At 34.2% G+C, this 24,112-nt stretch overlaps 5 protein-coding genes and 1 non-coding gene across 8 annotated transcripts; 3 read left to right on the forward strand and 3 right to left on the reverse strand.

The window, feature by feature from the left end:
* Nucleotides 1–1,508: 1,508 nt before the first annotated feature.
* On the forward strand, nucleotides 1,509–6,883 carry LOC105957115 (F-box protein At4g22280-like). 3 transcript variants are annotated; one of them, XM_088811668.1, is made up of 7 exons: nucleotides 1,509–2,456; nucleotides 2,552–2,686; nucleotides 2,772–3,055; nucleotides 3,773–3,947; nucleotides 5,392–5,502; nucleotides 5,568–6,103; nucleotides 6,231–6,883. In XM_088811668.1, exons 1-3 carry the CDS (start codon nucleotides 1,578–1,580, stop codon nucleotides 3,042–3,044), a joined length of 1,287 nt encoding a protein of 428 aa, XP_088667794.1. In that variant the 5' UTR covers nucleotides 1,509–1,577; the 3' UTR covers nucleotides 3,045–3,055; nucleotides 3,773–3,947; nucleotides 5,392–5,502; nucleotides 5,568–6,103; nucleotides 6,231–6,883. The 3 variants fall into 3 exon arrangements, with proteins under 3 accessions (XP_088667794.1, XP_088667796.1, XP_088667795.1); XM_088811670.1 differs by having other exon boundaries at nucleotides 1,524–2,456; nucleotides 5,987–6,103; XM_088811669.1 differs by having other exon boundaries at nucleotides 1,524–2,456; nucleotides 5,392–5,483.
* A 2,063-nt stretch (nucleotides 6,884–8,946) lies between these two features.
* EXPA12 (expansin 12) lies at nucleotides 8,947–11,163 on the forward strand. The gene is made up of 3 exons (XM_012992239.2): nucleotides 8,947–9,147; nucleotides 9,735–10,044; nucleotides 10,671–11,163. The coding sequence occupies exons 1-3, from the start codon at nucleotides 8,994–8,996 to the stop codon at nucleotides 10,984–10,986; spliced, it is 780 nt and encodes a 259-aa protein (XP_012847693.2). The 5' UTR covers nucleotides 8,947–8,993; the 3' UTR covers nucleotides 10,987–11,163.
* A 1,732-nt stretch (nucleotides 11,164–12,895) lies between these two features.
* On the forward strand, nucleotides 12,896–16,208 carry LOC105967600 (nucleic acid-binding protein). The gene is made up of 8 exons (XM_012992209.2): nucleotides 12,896–13,557; nucleotides 14,414–14,459; nucleotides 14,574–14,623; nucleotides 14,714–14,755; nucleotides 15,196–15,309; nucleotides 15,629–15,707; nucleotides 15,804–15,875; nucleotides 15,964–16,208. Exons 1-8 carry the CDS (start codon nucleotides 13,028–13,030, stop codon nucleotides 16,006–16,008), a joined length of 978 nt encoding a protein of 325 aa, XP_012847663.2. The 5' UTR covers nucleotides 12,896–13,027; the 3' UTR covers nucleotides 16,009–16,208.
* A 921-nt stretch (nucleotides 16,209–17,129) lies between these two features.
* LOC105968640 (uncharacterized) lies at nucleotides 17,130–17,830 on the reverse strand. Its single transcript, XR_016029206.1, has 2 exons — nucleotides 17,696–17,830; nucleotides 17,130–17,595 (listed from the first exon to the last, which is right to left on the reverse strand). It is a non-coding gene; the product is annotated as an uncharacterized LOC105968640 (transcript).
* Nucleotides 17,831–17,894: 64 nt separating this feature from the next.
* LOC148765973 (putative FBD-associated F-box protein At5g56440) lies at nucleotides 17,895–18,824 on the reverse strand (the record flags this gene model as incomplete). Its single annotated transcript, XM_088812457.1, has 1 exon — nucleotides 17,895–18,824. A coding segment is annotated over exon 1 (930 nt), but the record flags the coding sequence as incomplete, so codon positions are not given.
* A 3,324-nt stretch (nucleotides 18,825–22,148) lies between these two features.
* LOC105968352 (F-box/LRR-repeat protein At4g14103) lies at nucleotides 22,149–23,666 on the reverse strand. The gene is made up of 3 exons (XM_012992984.2): nucleotides 22,752–23,666; nucleotides 22,518–22,658; nucleotides 22,149–22,427 (listed from the first exon to the last, which is right to left on the reverse strand). The coding sequence occupies exons 1-3, from the start codon at nucleotides 23,664–23,666 to the stop codon at nucleotides 22,149–22,151; spliced, it is 1,335 nt and encodes a 444-aa protein (XP_012848438.2).
* Between the last annotated feature and the right edge of the window lie 446 nt (nucleotides 23,667–24,112).

Consider the following 24,112-nt stretch of genomic DNA (forward strand, 5'->3'; position numbering starts at 1 on the left):
TTTTTGTGATGTTACCTCATAGGTGGGTAAACAGAAAAAGAAACAGACATTAAATCTTAACACCATCAAAAGTAATACTTTTTCTTTGTAAATAGCAAAGGAGAATCATTTATTTGGGATTGTTTTACACCTTTTTTTCTTTTCTTTTCAAAACACGATCCGGATGTGGTGTCGTAGATATTACATTTGGTGAAATACAACGTACACTTATCTATAATTGATTTACACACAATCACACGCGTATACATATAATATCTGTAAAGTTATGTATGTATGTACACACATTATGTGTTTGAGGGGACTGAGCCATTAAAGATATTAACATCTTCATGTGTTGGAGTTATCTTTGTTTGCATCCTCTTCATCTGAACTCATTTTGTCTTTTGTATTTATGTTTGTAATAATATGTTTATTTCAAAGTGAGTATCCAACACACACACACACACACATATATATATATATATATATATATATATATATATATATATATATATATATCTTTTTGTGGGATAATACCAGATTTGGTCCCCAAAGTCGGTATATTTTCATTTTTGGTCCCCATTTACCGTCGTCATAAAAATATACTCTCAAGTATCATGTGCCACATTTTAACACATTGAGTCCCTTCATCTGTCTGACCGTAAACAACTAGCAGTCAATGGTCGAATTATGAATGAATAGGTGAAATGGGGGTTAAATTGTAGTGCAAAATCACGAATTGAGTTATTTTGGAGCGTTGAGGGTAATTTCATCATAAATATTTAGGAAAATTACAAGAATATCCTTTAGATAAGGTCTAATTACGATACCCCATGTTTGTGTAATTACGAGAATCCCCTTGAGGTATGTTTTCGTCTTATGGGGTCCACCTACGTTGTTACTTTGGACAAAGTCTTTTTGATTCCATGGAATATTCCTCTGCAAATACCATTTCTGCCGTCGGGAATAATTGTGAGCATATTAATTACATAGGGGATAAATTGTAATATATTTTAAAAACATGTAGTTATGTTTAAATATAAAACTATAATGTATTTCTTTATTTTATAATTATTAAAAATAGAAAATATAATAAAAAAATATTAAACATATCTTGTGACATTAAAAGTTTTTATTTATTTGTATTTTTCTCTTTATATTTTTATAATTTTTTATTTAATAAAATCGATTTTACACATTTTGAAAATATTCTCGTTTTTTTTTTAATTTTAGGATACCAATATTTCATTACTTTTTAATAAAATTTGAATAATATTTCAATTTAATGAAATGAAATGCAAAAAGTATATATGTTAAAAATATAAATAAATTACCAACCCTCGTTAGGAGAGTTGGTACATAACCTTTTACCATAAAGGTCTAGGGTTCGAGTTCCACCTCCCATACTTCCTCTTATAATGGACTTGAATTTACTCTAAAAAAAAAAAAAAATAATAAATAAATTATAAAAAAAATTGCAACCCAATGCAATAAAAAAGGAGTCATTAGGGTAATTGTCAAGCGTATTATTTTTTTCCGTCAAAAGTAGGGTTTATGACCACAGCAAATCAAACATTTTCTATCGTTTTCATTTAATTATGGAGATAACAGAAACGTACCGGCGTAATCTGTCAATTGACAGGCTCAGCGAGTTGCCAGACTCAGTCCTCTGCTACATTCTCTCATTCCTCCCAACTCAGAAGTCCGTGGCAACCAGTATTCTCTCTCGAAGATGGAGGTATCTCTGGACCGACGTCCCCAATTTATACTTCAACAACGAGAATCAAGGTACAATAGATAGGGTTCTATCGCTATACAATGTCCGAAATATCATTACTTTTCGCCTCTCCGATAGAATTGACTGCGACGATTATCAAATCGGTACATGGATTACCTTTGCAATTGAGCGCAATGTGCAAAATCTCGATATTTGGCGCCAGTCGGCTGATGTATTTCTGCCCCGATCCCTCTTCACCAGCAAAACCCTAGTCGATTTGAGGCTCCATTGTTGTGGTGAGTTCCCCAATATCGGCAGTGCAGTGAGTTTGCCTCTCCTCAAGAAGCTTCGTCTAATCTTCATTCGCGGACACGAGTTCCTTCCCCACCTTCTCTCCGGTTGTCCGGTGCTCGAGGAGTTGGTACTCTATTTGTCCTTTGAATATCGTTCTTTTACGATATCTTCGCCCACTATCAAAACACTTGTGATCGATATTTATTCCGATATTCGCAAGGATCCCGATGAGATGTACTACACCGGCTACAGCCTGGAGATCGATACCCCCGCCATTGTTTATCTCCAGTTATTCGATAGCGCGAACTACCATATCAAATTCGGATCGGTGGCCTCATTGACTGAAGCAAGTGTCTATATTCAGGATTATAGGAATGATTTTCTTTATTCTCGATCCGTGGTGGAATTTATTGAAAGGCTCCGTAACGTATGGTGCCTGAATTTGGATTTGTCGCATCGTGCAGAGGTGTGTGTGTGTTTTAGATCCCGTTTTTAGCGCATTGTATATTATTGCTTTAGTGGTGGTGATCTTATATATCTTGTTTGTGCGTGTCTTTCCAGAATATTCACTCGGTGTTCGCTGCACGGACTATAAGTTTTCGTAACGTAACCAAACTCGAGATGACTTCTGATTGCCGGTTTCTCCCGAAGCTCCTTGAAAATGCTAATAATCTTGAAATCCTTATTCTCCGGGAGGTTTGTTGATGATGCAATAAAACAAAAATCTACTTTTTTTTAATTGTCTTAAATAAGTTTGTTTTATTGTTGTTGTTATGATCAGGTGAATGAAAAAATAGACAGATGGATGGATCCCCAGCAAGTGCCGACATGCCTCGTATCACGTCTTAGAACTATAACGCTTTTTCGCTTCGTACGGACAAAACACGAGTTTAAAGCCGTGAAATATCTTTTGAAGAATGCTATAATCTTGGAGAAGATAGAAATAGTATATCCATGTTATCTTATTTCCAAGAAGAGGATTTATATGCTCGATAAAATCTCATCGTTTGAACGAGGATCTAGTGCATGTGAAGTTGTTGCCTATGTTGGGTGAGGTTAACGGAGGTAAACACGCAGTTGCTTGTGAAATGGTTTATGTACTCGGGCTTCTATGAACAATTTAATCATTATCATCTGTTTTATGTGCACGAGCTACAAAATTCACCATCTTTATGTTTTCTTCGAAATTTTGGTTACTATTCTGCGACGAAATATTGTCTTTTAATTGCCCAAGGAAAGGGGGGAAACTGAAAACATGTGTTGTATCGACTGCAACGACTATGAAACTGTCGTTGTCATTATTTTCAAGGTGCTTTAATTTGCATCAAATTATTGCCTTGTCATCGCCATTGCAGGTGCTTTGTCTTAGCTAGGTCAAATGATTTCGCACATGAACTCGATGATTTGCAGGTTCTTAGTTATCCGCAAATTCTTGATCTCTTGTCTGAACATTTTGAATAAATCACTATTTTTCGTATATAACCCCCTAGTTTTGAAAATATATATATGAGTAGGTCCAAAGAATTTTTCCTTCCTAGTCAAAAACCCAAATTCTGAACTTAATTTGTGAGACCCCCTGAACAACATAAAATACCTGTTTTGCCCTTTTAATTCAATTCAATAAATAACCTAATCGCCTAACCCCTCTCTTCCATTCACACGTCCGCCGTTTACATCCCTCCTCTCGGTTTCTCTTTATCTCTCCCTCTCTCTCTAACTCTCTCTCGCCACTGTTCTTATTTCGAGAGAAAAATATTTATCCAAATCTCTCGGTTGGTTCAGATTCAGGTTCCCTTCAAATTCGAAACCCTAGGTTTCAGAGAAAAATCGCAAATGTCATGGTCATCGGAAGAACTTCCGTCGCTGCGAGAGATTTCCAGATTGTTCCGGTGGCCTGGCGGAGATGGAGCTGTTGTCTTCTGACCATCATTCACCTGAGTGCCTTTCATGGAAACAGGTGCTTAATTAATTATATATTATAAATTATGTTTGTTCTTTTAATTTTTGACTAATATTGTAATTCTGAATATTCGTAAGGTGCTAAACTGTGTTAGTGATAATTTGTAATAATTAAATTGGATATTTATCTCAGATAAATTTTTGGAAGACATGCTACTGTAGTACTGTTGTATCTGGAGAATTGTTGGACCAAATAGATAAGAATTAACTCAAAGAGCCATTGCAATTTATTATAGGGGAAACTACAGTTTGCACCTCTGAACTATAGGGCTTGTCACAAACACCCCCTCAACTACAAAACGTAACAAAATGGCCCCTCCGTTTTCAATCTGTTTGTGTCTGATGATGTGGCGTGTTGACTTTTTTCAATTTTAATCACTTTTGTGGCTGCAACAAATTTTTGACGTTTTTACCCTCTATATATATATATATATATATATATTACCAAGAAATACACAAAATTGAAGCAAAAATCTTTACAGCACACAAAATCCTTTTTTCGCTAAAAAGTTAGAATATTTGAATTTCACAAATCTTTACCAATACAAAAAACATATATTTTTTTTATCAGCCCACAAAATAGTATATTAAATCCTAACAAATCAGTATGATAATGAAATATAGTGTTGGAAAAAAAAATATAATTAATTATAAAAAAGAGAAAAAAAAAAACCCAAGTCAGCTTATGCCTTCTCTTCTCCGATGGCTTATGCCTTCTCTAGTTCAAGCACACCAATCATTTGTGCCTTCCAAATAGCGAAATCGGTTCTCGAGCAATTGTGCAATTTGGGTGCATCGAGCGGACTCTTTTCTATCTTCGACTCTCCAATTGTGCAATTTGGGTGCCCTTGAAATCTGATGTTGGAGTATGTCTTGTAAGATGGTGGCAACAACAGTCGGCGTCGTCGGCCGGAGTATTCAATTTCAATTTAATGAGGAAGGGGCGAATGAAGCTGCTACAAATCGACAACAATGGCGCCTTTGTTGTTCTCGCCGTGGGACGATGCGTTGGAGATGGAAGGCTGCAATTTCACCATTAAGGAAGTGTATGGGGCTGAAATCAACCGACGAGTGGAGAAGGAAGTGAGAGGAAATTATTGTCGATTTGGTAAAGAAAAAAGAAGAACAAGAGGTAGGCAAAAAGAAGAACGTGAGAGAGGAGAGAGGAAGGGGAACATGTGAGAGGAGAGAGGAAGGGGTTTCCTATTTAATTAATTAAAGTTTGAGGACAAATAAGTAAATGAACATGAAAAGTAACGGTGTTAGTATTGCAGACGTTGACCGCAAATCACAAGGGTCATTTTGTTACGTTTTGTAGTTGAGGGGGGTGTTTGTGACAAGCCCTATAGTTCAGGGGTGCAAACTGTAGTTTCCCCTTTATTATATTACTGAGCTTATGATTTAATTTGTAGATTTGTATATATTTTTAATTTTTTTTATAGATGATCAGCAAATTGGTCTGCAAATTGAAATCTCTGGTGTGGAATGGCGACAGTGCCATAATTAGATCAGTGCTTGATGAAATTACTCAAAAGTATAGTCGTCCGTATAAGGTTTGATTTAATTTTTATTTTCGATTTTAGTGTTCGTTTTCTCTAACTCGTATATTTTGCCGCAGGTTGCTACTTCATACAATAAGGAATGATGGGGAATAGTACACTATGAAGTTAAATTTATTAAGAGTATAGAACATTGTAGATGACTATAGTCATATACAGTAACATTACTACATGTTACTGTAGTCGACTATAGATATATATAGTAACATTACTATATGTTACTGTAGTCGACTATAGTCATATATAGTAACATTACTACATGTTACTGTAGTCGACTATAGTCATATATAGTAACATTACTACATGTTACTGTAGTCGACTATAGTCATATATAGTAACATTACTACATGCTACTGTACTTGACTATAGTCATATATAGTAGTAACATATAGCAACATGTAGTCATGTGTGGGCTATGTGTTTGATAATGGTGATATATTGTCCGACTTTGATGTCTTCTTGGTGAAATTACATTCAGGTAGTGAAAAGACTGGCTCACCGTAGAGTAATGTACCATTCTTACTCGGTTTAAGTTTATGGCTATATATGTTCATCCACAAATGATGACAGTGGTTCATTTGCTCTAGTACATGGTGTAAGTTTCTCTTTCTCAAAAAGTCAATCTAGAGGGGTGCTACCGTTTTCATTTATTCTATTAGTTAATGTGCTAATGATTTCATATTTCCAATATGATTGAGGGTCTGAATTATTTTTATGTTCAGTATCATGGCAATTCTTCTTTGAGAATTGGCTTCAACAAGCAGATTGGCTACCAACTCTAGAAGCTACTCTCGTGTTGGATGAGGAGTATGTCAGGCGAGTCGGTGATGATACAGTGGGAGGACCGGCAGTTTCTCGACAATTACGTCTTATTCGAAACTTAGATGTACTTGTTTCAGTGTAGGGGAGATTTGCGTTATCAAGTCATAAATAGTCACACGTGGTCATATACATATAGTCATATTTAGTCACGTGTAGTCATATACATGTAGTCATATATAGTCACGTGTAGTCATATACATGTAGTCATATATAGTCACGTGTAGTCATATACATGTAGTCATATATAGTCATGTGTAGTCATATACATGTAGTCATATATAGTCACGTGTAGTCATATATAGTCACGTGTAGTCATATACATGTAGTCATATATAGTCATGTGTAGTCATATACATGTAGTCATATATAGTCATGTGTAGTCATATACATGTAGTCATATATAGTCACGTGTAGTAAGTCGTAGTAATATATTGTTATATATAAGCTATATAAGTTATGTGTTTTTTCTGATGTATAGTGATGTTGATGATTGTGTTTTTCCAATTTTTTGTTGGATATTAATTGATTTATAATATCAAGATTAAATTGTGAATTTTTGTTTTTGGTGTAGATGAAGTTTGTTTTATATAATCATATGTAATATATATACCATAGTCATGTGTAGTCAATTTCAATACAGTAAATTTATCAAAATATTGAAACAAAATTAAAAATTAAAAATTAAAAAAAATTAAAAAAAAATTAAAAAAATTAAAAAATTAAAAAATTAAAAAATTAAAAAAATTAAAAATTTTAAAAAATTTAAAAATTTAAAAAATTAAAAAAATTAAAAATTACAAAAATTAAACAATTTTAAAAAATTAAAAAAAATTAAAAAATTAAAAATACAACAGAGGTATATATAAAAAATAATAATAAAATAAACATTTATAATTTTTATTAAAAAAATATGATAATATGATAAATGCAGGTCTAAATGTTAATTGCAGTTGATCATAATGCTGAATGCAGTTAGTAAAAATACTGAATACAGTTGGGCAAAAAATAGATATAAGGGCACAATAGTACTTTTGCCTCCTCAGGGGGTTATCTCAAAGGAAGAATTTTAGGGGTGGACCTATCCCTATATATTTTCCATATTAAGGGTGTATATCAAATGGACCCATAAAATAAATCGCCGATTTTGTAATTCTCAATGTGTTACACATTGGTAAATATAGTGATATTTGTAATTCTCAATTTGGTAAATAATTATTGGAACATATTATTTTAAGTGTAAAATGAGTTTGACAAAGGAAAGTAGGTTGATCATTCTAAAAAAAATGATGTTAAAATTACAATTTGGTGGCCAATTCCGTCTTTACTTGCCTGTTTTATTTAAAATTTAGAGCGGTCAACCCATGAGGTAAAGCCAAATTACGAAAAAATCCCTTTTATTTGCGTAATTACCCTCAACTATGTATTTTCTTACACATTCACCCTTACGTTGTCAAATTTACAGAGGGGTGTTAATTCAGTTGGTAAACCGACCGTACCAAACCGAACGAAAATTTGGTACATGCCGATTACTGAATCGGTAATTCGGTTCGATATTCAATTATTTATTTATTTATTTATACATACACACACATATATGTATGTGTGTGTGTGTGTGTATGAAATATTAGTAATTTAATTAAAATTAATTAAACAAAATATATAAATATCTTTAATAAAATTTTGATAATTCGGTTATTTACTGAATCGTACGATAAACGGTATATAAATTTGGCGTATCGAAATTTTGGTATGAGTTTAGCGGAAATTTTCTGAAAATTTAATAATTTTCCAAAAATAATAAGAACATCCACTTCGATAAAAGTAAAACTAATAACTATTAAATTTCAGTTGAAAAAATAATTAAAAATAAACCACATTATAATATCCAATAAAACATCCAACAACAATTCAATATGTCAAAATCATTAAACAAAACATATATCAAATATTTGTGTTTGTAAACAAAAAAGTAAAATTAGTATTATATAATATGTATATTATTTATAGGTGTATTATTTGGAATTAATTTCGGAAATTACAAATTGCTTTTATATAATTCCACCAAAACAATCGGAAAAAATCAAAACGGAAGTCGGCATGAATAAAGTTATTCCAAAATTGAAACTTTTCGAATTGGAACCGATGAAAATGGGAATTTCTGTTCCAACTTGCATCCTAACCAAAACTGTAAATAATCCGGCCTTTTCTAGTAAATCAATAATAATTCAGCTGAAAGGATCACCGGCACTAGATTTGGAAAAAAAAAAAAAAAACTGAGCCTCACATGCTCATGCTTTTTTATTGTCCCCGAAGTGAATATTGATTCATTATGCATGGTTAATTAAATATAATTATATTAGTATTAATTTATTGTATTGTAGAGTACTATAGTTTGTACCATTCCGTACTTTCGGGGGACGTGGAAAAAACAACGCGTTTTTATAGGATTGAAAAATCGCTGTCTCATTAAATATAATGTTCTCTCATAATTAAACAATACTACTATATATAGTAATCACCGACACACAAACGCGTACAGCATAGTACGGTACATGGTTGAGAAAACACATGGGATTCTATAAATGGAACCCTAAGTCGCGTTTTGTATCTACGAATTAAGTTATTACGCTTTTAGTACAAGAGGAGGATCGGAGTTTATTACTATGGCGATTGTGGGTTATACTTGTAATCGTGTTTTCATTTTGAATGTCGTTTTGGTAATTTGTGTGTTCCTGGAGGGGATTAATTGTCAGAGTAATGGTTGGATTAATGCTCGTGCCACTTTCTATGGCGGGAATCAAAATCCCAGCACCCTTGGTAAGAATTCATTAATTGGTTTTTTTTTTTTTATTTTTTATTTTATGAAAAGAATACTGTTTTTACTCAACTCTATTATGATTATTATGTGCAAGAAGAATTTGAAATTCATAAAACAGACTAATCGATTATGTTTCCATAAATAGGACAAATATTTACATATTCTAAAAGTTAAGCATATTTATAATAAATTGCTAATTAATTAAGATCAATATAGTAACTTGTTTTTTATTTTATTTTAATAATGTGTGTTTCAATGAACCAAGCTCTTCTTGAATTGAAGGTATTATAAAGTTTAAACATAAGAATATTAAACTTATAATATATAACAAACTATTAAAACTTTTTGGATGAGTTGCTTTAATTAATTTCAATTATTGTAGGGATTTAAAATATATTTAATTAGTTGATATATGAAATTCTTCCCTAAGTAATTTTCTCTAACTCAAAAAATTCCATCAATTCATCAAATATACAAATGCATGCACAATCAATTTATAAAATAAAATTGATCTTGAATTTCTCATGCAACAATACATACATAGTTAATTTTGGCTGTCAAATTAAATGTTGATTTGTGATCTCAGGTGGAGCTTGTGGGTACGAGAACAGCTATGCAGCTGGATTTGGGGTAAACACGGCGGCGTTGAGCGGTGCCCTATATAGGGGCGGGGAGGCTTGCGGGGCCTGCTATCAGGTAATATGCAACCGCCAACTCGACTCAAAGTGGTGCCTCCGGCGAGCCTCGGTCACAGTGACCGCCACCAACTTCTGCCCATCCAACAACCAAGGCGGGTGGTGCGATCCGCCACATCACCACTTCGACATGTCGACACCCGCCTTCTTTCGCATCGCCAGACAGGGAAATGAAGGCGTGGTTCCTGTGCTCTATAGAAGGTGACCATGACTCAATCCTTTTATTAATTTATTTATTATTTTAAATTTTACTTTTGTACTTTTTTTTATTTTTTATTTATTTATTTTTTTAACAAAAGAGGGAGAAAATGGAAAATAGTGAACTAAAATTAAATATGAAAGATTAGGCAAATAAATTAAAGATGCATGAGACAACACAAAACTAATTTTTCACTATAAAATTGTGGTTCTAACACATGCGGTGGGAAAACCTCAGAAATTTAAGCTCACCATCTAATAATATCACAGCCTCGCCGCTGTCGGAACAATCATTATTGTCATTTAATTTATTTACGTTATTTTTTTATGCATATTCGGCTCCCCAGTAAATGAATTCTGTTTTCGCCACGGAACACATGCATGTTTGATATATATATATATATATATATAATTTAAAAATACTAACACAAATTACAAAACACGTTGTAGCATTAATTTGTGCACCCTTTTTCACCAGCAAAAATAAAAAAATTGAATATCATGATATATCTTATTTCCATTTCTAATTTAATAAATAATTGGTTCAATTTTACTATTTGCATTTCCTTTTTAAAGATGTACAAGCACAACACATTTTCAACAATGATATAATTAATTGTGAAAAATAGGGTGGGATGCAGAAGAAGTGGGGGAGTCCGATTCACATTAAAGGGTCAACCCAATTTCAACATGATAATGATAACAAACGTGGGTGGAAGCGGTGACATAAAAAGCGCATGGATCCGGGGCTCCAGATCCCGAATATGGAGCCCCATGCACCGCAACTGGGGCGCCAACTGGCAAACTAACTTTGACGTCAGCACCCAAACGCTGTCGTTTAGGATCACTCTGCTCGATGGCAAGACTACTGAATTCCTCAACGTGGTTCCTTCTTCCTGGAAATTCGGACAGACTTTTTCTTCCAGCAAACAGTTCTCTCAGTAATTACTACCAACTTAATTAATCTATAATTAAATGGACATTAATTCAGATTAATTAATTAATATTTATTTTTCCATGAACGATCACTTCTTTTTTTGGATGGTCCATGGATATAAACGATTCAATATTATAATATTATTTGCAACAATATAATAAATACATGTTATTGAGTTCGATTTAGTTGGATTGTTCGAAGATGACACGAGTATGTGGATTCAATTTCGTACGTCTGTGAGAAATCTCTAGTTGTATTTCTTAAATTAAGATGGCCAGGATATTATTATTATTTTTTTAAAGAAGATGGCCAACATATTAAATTCGTGATATTTATTATTTGTCTTTGCAATTTTGTTATATTTGGCTATTTGTAATTGGACTTATTAAAAAATTGGGCTCTTAGATAAAATTAATCTTCAACCATTTTAGGGAAGGGTCCACTTTCATTTTCTCCATTTGACAGAAGTCCTATCCATTCCTCTTCATCCTAGATTCAAATCACTTCTTCTGTACCTAAGACCACCGTCGATGCACAACTGTCTGGACATCAAATACCTCTACCGACGCTGTTGCGCATAAAAAGCATCCACCGCCGTCGAGGAGTCTGGGCATCAAAACATTTCCACATCCGTTGAGACACCACCGTCCAGACATTAAACACCTCCATTGTCGGAAGTGAAACAACTCTCATCTCGTATACCATCCACTTCTTCCTCTACGATCCCGCCCTACGCATTGTGTATCGGAGCTTCCCCATCCTTTCGATACATTCCAGTTTTTTTGTTATCGATTTTAGTTGACAGTTTACGTAATCGATTATAGTTGATCAATAAATCAACTATATTTTTTTGTATTCTATTTGATCAAGAACATTGTAGTTTAATGATTGCATTTATTTGTTCACGTATACAAATATCAATGTTTGAATAATTCCTAATGGCCTCTAAAGAAAATAATAATAATAATTGTTAATGGGCTTTATGGGCCTCACAGTATTCACACATGGCTTTTGTAGATTATCCAACTCAACGATCCAGAATGCACTAATTGTACATTTCCATAAGTACAAATCTAATTCCAATTCAGTTCCTACGAATAGGGAATATCAAATATTGCAATGAAAAACTTGTCCGAATTGAAATTGTTTAGATCATAGTTATAACTTATAGCAATTCGAAAATTTTATTTTTCATTCACCTCTAGTATTAAAATACATAATAATATTGATATTATAAACATATATTTATTTGGAAGAAAATTTGGAAACTTCGATTTTTGGAAAAGAAAATCGAAGCTAAAATTGAAATTTCGTTTCAATGTTGCTCCAAAATAATATTGATGATGTTAAAGTTCGATCGTCTTAAGTAATTGAGGTATGATGAGTTGGGAGAACAAAGTTGATTACTGGCTCACGATCTAGATGGTCCTGAGACACCTGCGATCAGAGAATACGTAAACTAAGTCGGGGTTTGATCCGATGGAAACCCCTCCGACGCTCAAGTCAGACGATAGTAGAGTTGTAGAGAGAAACTCAGGGAGTTGCATAGTTCGAATATTGAACGTACCTTAACAAATGAATTGTTATCTTTATTTATACCGAGTTGGTTGGGCTGAAGTTACTTGATTGTAATTGTCGAGCGCAAACCTTATTTGAAGGTGATTGGCCTCGATTGTAATTATCATCAATATTAAGTTCGTGACCCAGTAGATAAAGAAATTGTAGGCTCATTAGGTTGACTTAATTAAACATATCAAATATATATTGAAGTTTTTGATATTTGAAATACAAAGCATGTTTCCAAAATCATTTTATTTTTGTTAATTGGAATAGGTAGAAATCAGGATTTCCATTTCATTTTTCACCCCAGATCAAATTGGGAGTCGGTAGAAATCGGAAATTCCATAATAGGAGGTATTTATAAAATTAACTTACTTTTGCAAACTGGCAAAAGTGATAATTGGATGAATGCGATTTTAACCTGTGATTTGGTGGGTTCAGTATAAAGAGCCGCATAATTCCGTCCCCCCTTCCCACTCAAATCGGAAAATGGCGAGAAACAAATACCCGGAAGACGATACCCGACCCGACCCAACCAAAGACATCACCCACCGTAAATCAAAACATTCCGATTCGGAACCCGACCCGGATTCCGACTCCGACTCCGATGTAGAAACCAGAAAATCCCACGGCAGCAGAAAGCGAACCAAGGACAAGAAGAGTAAATCCCGAACCTCCAATTCCAAGAGAAGACGCTCTAGAGAAAGCGACTCCAATTCATCGTCGTCTGAGCACGACGCAGAATCCGAATCCTCGGATTCGGATTCTGATTCTAGAAATTCGGAGTGCTCCGATTCGGAGGAGGAGAGGAGGCGGCGGAGGAAAGAGAGGAAGAGGAGGGAGGAGAAGAAGGAAAAGCGGAGGAGAGAGAAAGAGAGAGAGAAACATAAAAAGAAGAAAAGGAAAGAAGAAGAGGATAAGAGAAGGAGAAAGAAGAAGAAGGAGAAAGAGAAAGGGAAGAAAGGCGCCGTCACTGGTTCATGGGGGAAGTATGGTATTATCAGAGACACTGATTTGTGGTATGTTTTGCTTCTGCATTCACCCATTTTACTCAATTCAATTGAAGTTAATTGAGATTCTTCTGCTTTGCAATTGAATTTAAGCCTTGTCTATTGATATTAGGTTATTTGATTAGAGTGTTACATGAGGGGATTATGATGTATTATCTGATTTCAATTCGATACGCGTAAGTGTCAAATTCTAATAAAGGGGATGATTCTTCACTAATTTTTTAGGATTCATGTTTTAATGTACAGAGTCCGGTTTCCGGAGAGTGTAGAGTTTGGAGATGAAGATGTAGTTCCCGAGATTTTATTTGCATTGGCTTATAGTAGTTGACACTTGCTGTATTATTCGTAAAATAACTTAAAAGAATTTAAAATTATATGTCGAAGGTCATCTCTTGCTTATGCTATATCTCTTAACTGCTCTTTCTTTCGGGTTTATCATAGTGTTCTTCACTGTCGTCTGAGCATATTTCTTTATCGTATCACCCTGCGGTTTGATGTTGACAGTCTAATTTATTCGTATATAAGCTATGAGGATTTCTGTATTGTGATCGATGAAAGGTTAGGTTTTGATAAAGGTTTAGGTAAAGAAAAACCTTTACTGCAAACCCCAATCTATTTTAGGTGTTCTGGCACACACACACACACACACAAACATTTATATATGTGTATATGCACGTACGAAACCTTTTATCTCCAATAGGCCAAGGATACCGCACTAATCGCATTTGTGTACTTATTGAAACATTCAACACGTAAGTCAAGAGTTTATCTTCTAAATTTTAAAGTTGACCCCATGCTTTTGTTTATGTAATAATATGTGCGATGGACCCAATGCTTTTGTTTGATTACTTTGGTTTTTTTGCAGGAATAAACGTCCTGAGTTTACTGCATGGTTAGGAGAAGTGAAAAAGGTGTTACATTTAGATGAATCTAATGACCTTATTAATCTTTCTCTTTATAATATTTATTTATGACGAAGTTTATTTTCTCTCCGACTGAACAATTTGCATTTTGCTTTTGAGCAGGTGAACCTGGAAAGTCTGCCTAATTGGGAAGAGAAGCAGCTTTTCAAAGAGTAATTAATTATATGATAAATCTATTTAATTTTTATGCAGAAACGCAGATGTGATTTATATTAACTATACCTAATGCTCATATAATGCAGTTTCATGGAAGATCATAACACGGCTACCTTCCCATCTAAAAAGTTAGTCCTCTTTCATCTTATTTATAATAGCTGATTTTTCAGTTAATAATTTCGATCTCAGGTTTTCTCGTCATTCTTTCTTTCTATTTACTTTAAGATGAAAAATGACTTTTAGTAAGAGTAAATGAATTGTTCTTGAAAAAAAATCGAATCTCTTAATCCCTTTAAACTATTAGTAACTTCCAGATATCCAAAGATTCATTATTTTTAGCCAATTATAATTTGAAACCGAACAAGTAATTAAATCACTCTAATAATCTTTTAGAGCTAATTATTTTTTAATATATTATTGATCAGACTATTAGTTCATTATATGTACATTTGAGCTATTTTTTAGTTTATGAAGAAATATTTGGTTATTTTTATTTAATTTGCATAAGTTGGAATCATTAGACGATAACACTTTGGAATGCATAATTCTATCTTTTTTATGGTTGCAGATATTATAACCTTGATGCTTATCACCAAAATAAACTGGAAAAGGAAATGAAAAAGGGTTATGCTAAAATAGTGGAGTCGGAACGTACCGTTTTTAACGATGAAGAAATCCGAAGGTGAGTTGTTCAGTTCCTTTGAGTTCCATATCTTTTTTCTTCAGTCATTATTTTATTGGTTTATGCATTGAGAAACTACCATGATTTCTTTTAGTGGTGCAAGAAGTTTCAAAAAACTTAGGCCTCGTTTGGTTGGGGAGATTAGCCATGATTAACTAAATAATGGGACTTTGTTTGATGTTTGGTATCCCAACAACTTACCGGGTCGACCCGCAAATATTATCTGCATTTTTTGCTGCCAAATTTGCATCATTCCTAACTTTTGTTAAAGATAGTGAGTCGTCAATATCACTCCTCTGTTTTCTCTGTTTTTTTACAGGCAAGAATTGCAGAGAGAGCGTGAAAGACAAAAGGAACAAGAGGTGGAAGCATTGAAGCGATCGATGCAGAGTGGAATGGTATACTCTTTTGATGCACATTAAATCTTGTTTTTTCAAGGGTTTATTGGTAATATACATCACCTCATATGTTATCTTGGCCGTTGGTTTTTATAGGCTCAAGCGATGAAAGAGCAAGCTCAACTCCGAGAAGAGATGGCTTATCAATATAAGCTCGGTAACTTTGAGGTGAGGACATTCTTGTAATTTTCGACTGCGAAGTTCTTTATATATATACCATGTTCGCTAAAAGGCTGGTTTTATTGTAATTTGATAGGCTGCGGCTGCTATTCAGAGAAGGCTGGAACCAGATGTTGTTTAGATCGAGAATGTTCGCTTATACTTTTCTTTATGTATTTGTATCTTTTACTGTCTGAAAGATGTTTCTCCTCACATGTGCTCCGATTTTGGAGCCGTAGTTTATGTTTCGATTATTACGTAGAAATTCAACCTTAAACACTAACGGTAACGGTGTATTATGTGCAAGCTTTAAGGTCTTTGTCTATGTGTTTGTTGCGATTAGGGGTGGATTCGGTACGGTTGCCAAACATTTGGCTCAATATTGTGTACTTACCGTACATTGTGGTATTGAAATATTTCATACTGTTACCGTACTAAAAAGTTCGGTATATCAATGTTTGGTATACCGTTATTTTCGGTACGGTACGTGGTACTCTACGGTACTTGGTGATGTGTCAAAGATTAAAGAACAAATGAGTTAATAAGTATGTAAATCTCAATTGGAAATAGTTCTAGTTACTTTTGTATCTAATTTTCTAAGAAAGCTGAGTGTATAATCATGAATAATTAACATAACTTGCTTCAATGAAACAAGAATGTAAACCCAAATAAATGTGTTTTAATGGAACAACTAGGTATATCTTAGGTACTTGATTATACTCAACAATTAGTACATACAATAAATACTTTACTAATACTATACATACACGTATATGTATGTAAAAAAAAACGATATTCATACATCAAATATAATAAAATTAGTTGACAATAGGGAACATAAAAGACAATTTAACATAATATATATGTCCAATTATAAAATTCAATTTGGTCCGAAAAAACAGATACACTACCACTAACTTAAGGTAAAAATAATTGTTGCAATTCATAAGCTTCCAAGTAAAAAATATAATTACAAAAAATAATATCGAAATAAATATTTTCATCGAATTATAAAATATAAATTGCGGTACGGTACATATTGTAATGGTACGGTACGGTACTAGTACCGTACTGTAAACAATGGTAACCGTTCTTTCGGTAATTTATCGGTATTTCTTGGTAGGTATACCATGTTATATGGTAATTGACATTTTTCTCCAGCCCTAGTTGCGATTGGTTTTGACCTTTCATCTATTCCTTTGGTTACAAAGGCAATCACATAACAGCAAAAAAGACTATAATGCAAAAGAATGACGAAGAGACTTTTGCCAGCGAAAAAACTGGAAGTAATAACACATATTAGTGAAATAGTAATGAAGACAGAAAGTAAAGATGAATTTTGGCCACAACAGAAACTTGTCGAAAAGTTTACAAGGCCCGAGTGCATAATGCAATTCTGGAGCAATTAATACTGCTTGTACGATACAAAATATAGTTATGTAGACCCCTAACAACACCGAACAAATGCAACTTGACATGCTGTGGATCCTCGTTCAAAAGTTGAGATCTTCTTTAGCATATTAATCTCTTTATTCGAACTAAAGAGTCCGCGGGAATATGATATTTTCATCCGCTCCAAGACTTTAGAATTCCTCAAAAAATATCTTATAGCTTCGAACTCGTGCTTTTGACCTTGAAGATTTTCAATATTTATAATTCTAAGATTCGATAATAGGCACGTTGGCACTTGTTGCCGTGGTTCCATCCAGCCTTCTATTTCCTCCCAATGCTGATTTTAATAACAAAAAAAAAATGGAAAAAGAAAAGTTCTCACTTGTGTAAGAAGACAATAAAGAAAGCTAAAAACTTGTATATTTACATCAACAAACCTCAGTGAAAATAAGGGTTTCAAGATTATCAGCATTTTCGAGGAACTTTGGGAGAAAGCGACAATCGGCATCCAATTCGAGTTTCGTTAGGTTACAAAAATTTGTAGTCCAAGCAGAGAGTACTGAATCAATAATCTGAAAAAAAAAATAATGCACATACAATATAAGATTTGCCATTACTAAAGAAATGGACAATACGCGATGAAAGAGCATAAGCACATACATCTGGACCATATGATAAATCCAACTTTAGGCACTCGGCGTTGCGAAGCCTATCGAAAAATTCCAGCACGGTTCGAGAATAAAGATAATAGTCTTGTTTCTTCTGGTCGTTATAGAAACCGATTTCTGCTTTAATTAAGGAGTTCAGCACCCCACATTTTATATGCTCCGAGGAACAATTATTTATCTCGAGATATTCGAGTGCAGGGGTGTTATCGATCTCCAGCCTGTCAGATCTACCACAGCAGCCCTCGTATAAAAAATCGAGCACAAGCCTTTTCACGGTAGGCGAAGATACATTACAGGTAACCATATCCGATTCGAATCTGATTTCCAAATCCTCAAGCACCGGACAGCCGGAAAGCAGGTGCGGGAGGGACTCATCGGCTTCGTATTGAACGGAGATAAGACGAAGAATCTTGAGGCGAGGCAAACACACGGCGCCACTTGCGGGTATCCCACCACAATAATCGAGACTCAAATCAACTAGGGTTTCGCAGGTGAAGATGCATCCAGGTAAACCAGATACAGTATCTTCTTCGTATGCAAGAGAAAGATCGAGTTTTTGCACACCGCGCATAATGGCAAAGGCGAACCATGTCTCCAGTTGATAGGCGCTACAGTCGAGATAGGAATGGAGGCGGAAAGTATTAATTGTTTGCACTCTGCGTAGCAACATTACCCTGTTTATGATTTCTTCATTCTCGTCGTGGAAATCTAAATTGGGGACGTAAGCCCAGAGATACCGCCATCTTTGACCTAGAATGCTCGTTCTCACGGACAAATTGGTCGGGAGAAAAGAGAGGATGTGAGTCAGGACTGAGTCCGGCAAATCGCTGAGTCTATCAATGGAACGCGGATTTGGCTTCCCGCGCCGCCGTCTGCTGTGTTGTTCCGTTATCGCCATAAATTAGGTCTGAAACTCGAGGGTTTTGCACCTCCTTAGTTCAACTGGAACCAATGCGTAACGGCGGAACAAGTGCAACAGAGACTAAAGAGTATATTTTATGGGTAAATTACAAAAAACCCCTTCATGTTTGGGTAATTACAACCATCTCTCAACTATACATTTTCTTACACGTCCACCTTTGTGGTTTCAAATTTAATAGAATCTTCTAGATTATATGGAATATTCTCAATTTTGGACCTATTTATTCTCATCCGAGCTCCACATTTTGAAGCTAGATGATCATAAGATGTGTTTTTTGGCTTGTATATATCAGATTGTGGTGCATCAAAAAATGTATTTTTGCACAAAATGAGTACAAACTAGAGAACATTCCACATAATCTAGATGATTATGTTGAATTTGACACCATAAGGGTGGAAATGTAAGAACATTCATAATAATGGTTGGATGTAATTATCCAAACATTAAGTTTTTTTTTCGTAATTTGACCATACATTCAGGGTGGTTGTAATTTACCGATATTTGATTGATAAAAAATAAAAACAAATAATACGGTATTTTAATTAAATATTTAATGTAGCTTATTATTGGAATTTAACTTTGTGTATGAATGTAAAAGGATTAGACAAATTGCACATATCGATTTTTTTTTTTAATTTTAATTTAATTTATTTTAAATTTGATATGATTTAGCAAGATTATATTCAACACACTTCAATTCATATTTATACACTTAGATATAATTACTAAATATTTTGACCTCATTTTGCCCACACAGGAGCGATTAAATCAATCTGAAGTTTGCGACTTGCTTCTGCCGATCGTATTTTTTGAAACAAGTCAACCACTGAAAGAATAGTTAATCGTCATCATATAAGCTCTTATGTAATTCATTCTCTTTTAGCAAACTTAAAGTATATATCTAGAGTTTTTTTTTTTTTTTTACTTTTTAATATAATCAACATGGGAATTTTTAACAATTTGATATAAGTTTATAACACATGAGTACTGAATGCAATAAAGTCATCTTTTATCGTCTGATAGATGTTTATCGTCTTTTTGAAAAGAAAAACCGAGGACAAAGAACTAGATCGAGCACATTGGATACTATAAGGCGGTCGTCGTTCGATAAAAAAGAAGATTCCACAATCTAAAACCTTCTCACCTTTCTTGAAGAAAACAATTCTTTATCACATAATATAGTAACCCAAAACGAAAGTAGAGATGACAAATGAATTCGGTGTGTTCCAACTAGATTTTTGACTGCCACTTGGATGTCTTGCACATGACATTTCCGTCCAAGTTACTGAAAAAGTTAACGGCCAAACTGAAAGTGTCAAAATGTGGTAAAATTGAGGACTAAATTTGTGAAATTAAAGTTTGAGGACTAAAATCATTTTAGGTGATAAGTACAGGGATTAAAACTGAAATAATTCCGAATTGACAAATTTTGTAGAGTCGAAATAGCAAGCCCAAAAAACATTATTTGACATTTTGGACCCTTCAAAAACCCCTTAGAAAGACAACACCAAACAGTAATGCAGTAGAATACCAAATAGGGAATGACTATAATAAATCCTAAATTTTTCTCACTTCAATACCAAAAAAATAAAAATTGAATAATAAATAAGTATTGACATAAATACCCTTAATGAAAATAAATACCATACAAATATTAGAAATCTCATTTTTCTTTCTTCAATACAAATACACAAAATCCCTCAAACCCATCTTCTTCTTCACAAATCTCTCAACCTCTTCCTTCTTCCTCACAACAAACCCTTCTAAAAAATCTCAAAACTAAAGAAATTAAAACCTCACAAAACTTATAAAATGGAGTTATAAGACAATAATATGGTAGTATATGGAAGGAGAGCACATTAAGGTAAGTATCGATGTCTTTTTTGAGCTTCGAAGTCGATTTTGAAGTTTTTTTTTTTTGAAAACCCGCCGGCAATTTTCGACACATACATGTCGACTTTTTGGTCAATTTTCGACACCAACGTGTCGAAAAATATATTTAGAAAAAAAAAAAAAAAAAAACAAATTTCGACACATGTCGAAATTGGGAGAAATTTCGACAGGTATGTGTCGAAATTGGGTTTTTTCTTTTTTCGACACGTTGGTGTCGAAAATTGACCAAAAAATCGACCTGAATGTGTCGAAAATTGCCGGCGGGTTTAAAAAAAAACTTCAAAATCGACTTGAAAGCTCAAAAAAAACATGGATACATACCTTAATGGGTTCTCTCTTTCCATATATACTACCATATTATTGTCTTATAACTCCATTTTATAAGTTTTGTGAGGTTTTGATTTTTTGAATTTGGAGATGTTTTGGAGGATTTAAAAAGATGAAGAAGATAGGGTTTAAGGGATTTGAGTTTGGGGAGAAGAAAAGAGGATTTGTTTTTCTTTTTTTCCTTGGTATTGAAGTGAGGAATGAAAAAATTGTTTGTATAAATTGTATTTTGGTTGATGAAGGGTGTTTTTGTACTTTGCTAACATTTTTTATTTATTTATGGTTTTAAACTAAAAAAAGTTGTAAAAACTTCTATAAAAAAATGATTTTAAACTTGGAGGTACTGAAGTGAGAAAAAATTGGGATTTGTTTTAGTTGCCCCTACCAAATATAAGCCAGTCAAAGTTGCTCCATCGGTTTCAAATTAATTGACGTTTTAGGTTGTTGCGCACATATTAAGAAAATTAATAAATATGTGTAGATTTTAGGAAAAGACATAAAATATGACTACAATACCCATGTAATTAATTATATCACAACTAATTAAGAGTAATAACTAATAAATGTATAATTGAGAAAACAATAATTAATGCATCATTGGAATTATAAAGTGACACATAATATGAAACAAGAAAACCTCCCCAAAGTGACAGTTAATTTGAACAAATGGAGTAGTAAACTAACTGTTAATTAATTATATACTAAGGTCTTGTTTGGTTGCTAAGATAAGATTAACCAAGATAAGATCAAATATTCTAATGAAATTTAATTATATTATTGGACCTTGATGATCCAATAAAAAGACATGCTTAAGAGGCCAGATAAGCCACGATAACATAATATTTGCGGGTCGACCGATAAATTATTGAGAATACCAAACATCAAACAAAATACTATTATTCTATTAATCATGGCTAATCTCCCCAACCAAACGAGGTCTAAATATTAAAGATAAAGCAAGCCACATTGTGGATTGATTGGGCAATACAGTTATGAAAGAATAAATCATATTAGAAAGTAAAGATAGTCGCTTTCAGTTCAAACACAGGGGCAAATTTGAGAGCAATTCTCAAGAGATGACTAATATCGAGAATGAACAAAGGCAACTTCACAAGCATTAGAACCTCGTCGTAACCGTGAGATTTCGTCGAGGATATTAGAACTTCCCTCGGAATCAAGTAACCGCAAATATGCTACTTCCATCCTCTCCAGCGCTAGAGCGTTCGTCAATAGGTATCTTATATATTCGAATTCGTGCTTTTTACCTCTGATGCGAGCAATCTTTATAATTCTAAGATGCGATAACAGGCATTTCGGCATTTGTGGAGGTTCCGTCCAGCTTTTCGATTCTTCATAAAACTGATAATAACAACAACATAAGCAAATAACGACGTAAACTAACACAAAAAAAAAAGAAATACACAAATTTGTACATATGCATCAACAAACCTCGGTGAAAATAAGAATTTCGAGATTATCAGCACTTTCGAGAAACTTTGGTAGAAAACGACAATCAGCGGTTAGGTCGAGTTTGGTTAAGTTATGAAAACTCATAGTCCAACTCCAAGCAGAGAGTACCGAATCAACAATCTGTAAAGATAATAAGAAATGGACAATTGAGTCAATGAAAAATTGAACGGGCGCGCACACACACACACACACACACTCGAATGTATGACATACCCTCCCTGTAAATTGAGATAAATCTAATTCCAATGACTTGACATTGCAGAGTCGATCGATAAATTCCAGGCGCAATCGAGAATAAACAAAAATTTCTTCTTCGTCCCCCTCGTAACTACAAAGACTGATATCTGATTCAATTAAAGAGGTCATCGCCCCCGATTTGATATTCCGGAAGAAACAATTACCCAATTGGAGGTGCGTAAGCGACGGGGTATTTAACTCGAGCAATTTAGTTACATCATCATCATCACCACCACCAACCTCAAGAGCGATCCTGAGCCTTTTCAGCGTGGGTGAAGATACACTAAGAGTAAAAAAGTTCAACGAACATTCGATTTCCAACTCCTCAAGCACCGGACAACCAGAAAGCAGGTGGGGGAGAGACGACGACTCATTATCAGCCTCGAATCGAACGGAGATTAGATGAAGTTTCTCGAGGCGAGGCAAATACACGGGGCAACTCGGGAGGGTGACGTGGCAGCTATTGAGGACCAACTCAACTAGGGTTTTGCAGGTGAAGAGATGTTGAGGCAACGGCATGTAGTAATTGGATAAGGAAACCAGATAGAGATTTCGGACGTTGCGATTTACGGCGGCGGTAACCCATGCGATGTGTTGATGCTTGTCGTAGTGTTTCTTCCTTAGAAGGAGGCGGAAAGTAGAAATGGTGTGCATTTTATGCAGCGAGATAACTCCATTGATGAATTCTTTCTTTTCGCGGTGGAAATATAAAATGGGGACGTAAGCCCAGAGAAACCTCCATCTTTGACCTAGAATGCTGGTTCTTACCGAGGATTTGGTCGGGAGGAAAGAGAGAATGTGACAGATCACTGAGTCCGGTAAATCGCTAATCCGGTCGATTTTTTCCCGCTTCCGGCGCTTTCTGCCGCCGCGCTGTTCTGTTGTCGCCATGACAAAATGGAGAAAAAAGAAAAGGATTTTTATCTGCTCGGACGCTATGCGACGAAGGCGATGGGCTTTTCCACAAAGTCTGGAGCGCTAGGGCACAAGAACAATCGAGGGTTTTTCTTTTTCTCCTTCCCCCCCCCCCCCCCCCCCACAAAATCTATTTGTTTCTTTGATAAATTACAAACAGCCCCTGAGGTTTGCTATAATAATTTTAAGGTTACTATATAGTATTGATGATTACAATCACACCTAAAACTAAAGGAATGTAAGAAACCCTAAGAGCAACTCCAATGGGAAGATATCAAAATGGAGCATCAAATATTCATTTGATGCTTTATATAATACTTTGATACTCTTGAAAAAAAATTCACTCCAACCACAAGTATCAAATAGATTATCAAATTTGAAGTATATGAATAATTATATTTTAAAGTGACACGTGTCAAATA

The sequence above is a fragment of the Erythranthe guttata genome, chromosome 13, assembly GCF_056151865.1.
Source record: "Erythranthe guttata isolate IM_541 chromosome 13, IM_541, whole genome shotgun sequence".
Lineage (NCBI taxonomy): Eukaryota > Viridiplantae > Streptophyta > Magnoliopsida > Lamiales > Phrymaceae > Erythranthe > Erythranthe guttata.

What these genes read in the sequence shown, in the direction of transcription:
- LOC105957115 (XM_088811668.1), top strand. Translation starts at nt 1,578, where the DNA reads ATGGAGATAACAGAAACGTACCGGCGTAATCTGTCAATTGACAGGCTC. An exon ending in ATTTGTCGCATCGTGCAGAG is followed by an intron (nt 2,457 to 2,551) that starts GTGTGTGTGTGT and finishes GTGTCTTTCCAG; the next exon opens with AATATTCACTCGGTGTTCGC. An exon ending in AAATCCTTATTCTCCGGGAG is followed by an intron (nt 2,687 to 2,771) that starts GTTTGTTGATGA and finishes TGTTATGATCAG; the next exon opens with GTGAATGAAAAAATAGACAG.
- LOC105967600 (XM_012992209.2), top strand. Translation starts at nt 13,028, where the DNA reads ATGGCGAGAAACAAATACCCGGAAGACGATACCCGACCCGACCCAACC. An exon ending in ATCAGAGACACTGATTTGTG is followed by an intron (nt 13,558 to 14,413) that starts GTATGTTTTGCT and finishes GTTTTTTTGCAG; the next exon opens with GAATAAACGTCCTGAGTTTA. An exon ending in GAGAAGCAGCTTTTCAAAGA is followed by an intron (nt 14,624 to 14,713) that starts GTAATTAATTAT and finishes CATATAATGCAG; the next exon opens with TTTCATGGAAGATCATAACA.
- LOC105968352 (XM_012992984.2), bottom strand. Translation starts at nt 23,666, where the DNA reads ATGGCGACAACAGAACAGCGCGGCGGCAGAAAGCGCCGGAAGCGGGAA. An exon ending in TATCTCAATTTACAGGGAGG is followed by an intron (nt 22,659 to 22,751) that starts GTATGTCATACA and finishes TTATCTTTACAG; the next exon opens with ATTGTTGATTCGGTACTCTC. An exon ending in AAATTCTTATTTTCACCGAG is followed by an intron (nt 22,428 to 22,517) that starts GTTTGTTGATGC and finishes TGTTATTATCAG; the next exon opens with TTTTATGAAGAATCGAAAAG.
- EXPA12 (XM_012992239.2), top strand. Translation starts at nt 8,994, where the DNA reads ATGGCGATTGTGGGTTATACTTGTAATCGTGTTTTCATTTTGAATGTC. An exon ending in TCAAAATCCCAGCACCCTTG is followed by an intron (nt 9,148 to 9,734) that starts GTAAGAATTCAT and finishes TTGTGATCTCAG; the next exon opens with GTGGAGCTTGTGGGTACGAG. An exon ending in GTTCCTGTGCTCTATAGAAG is followed by an intron (nt 10,045 to 10,670) that starts GTGACCATGACT and finishes TGTGAAAAATAG; the next exon opens with GGTGGGATGCAGAAGAAGTG.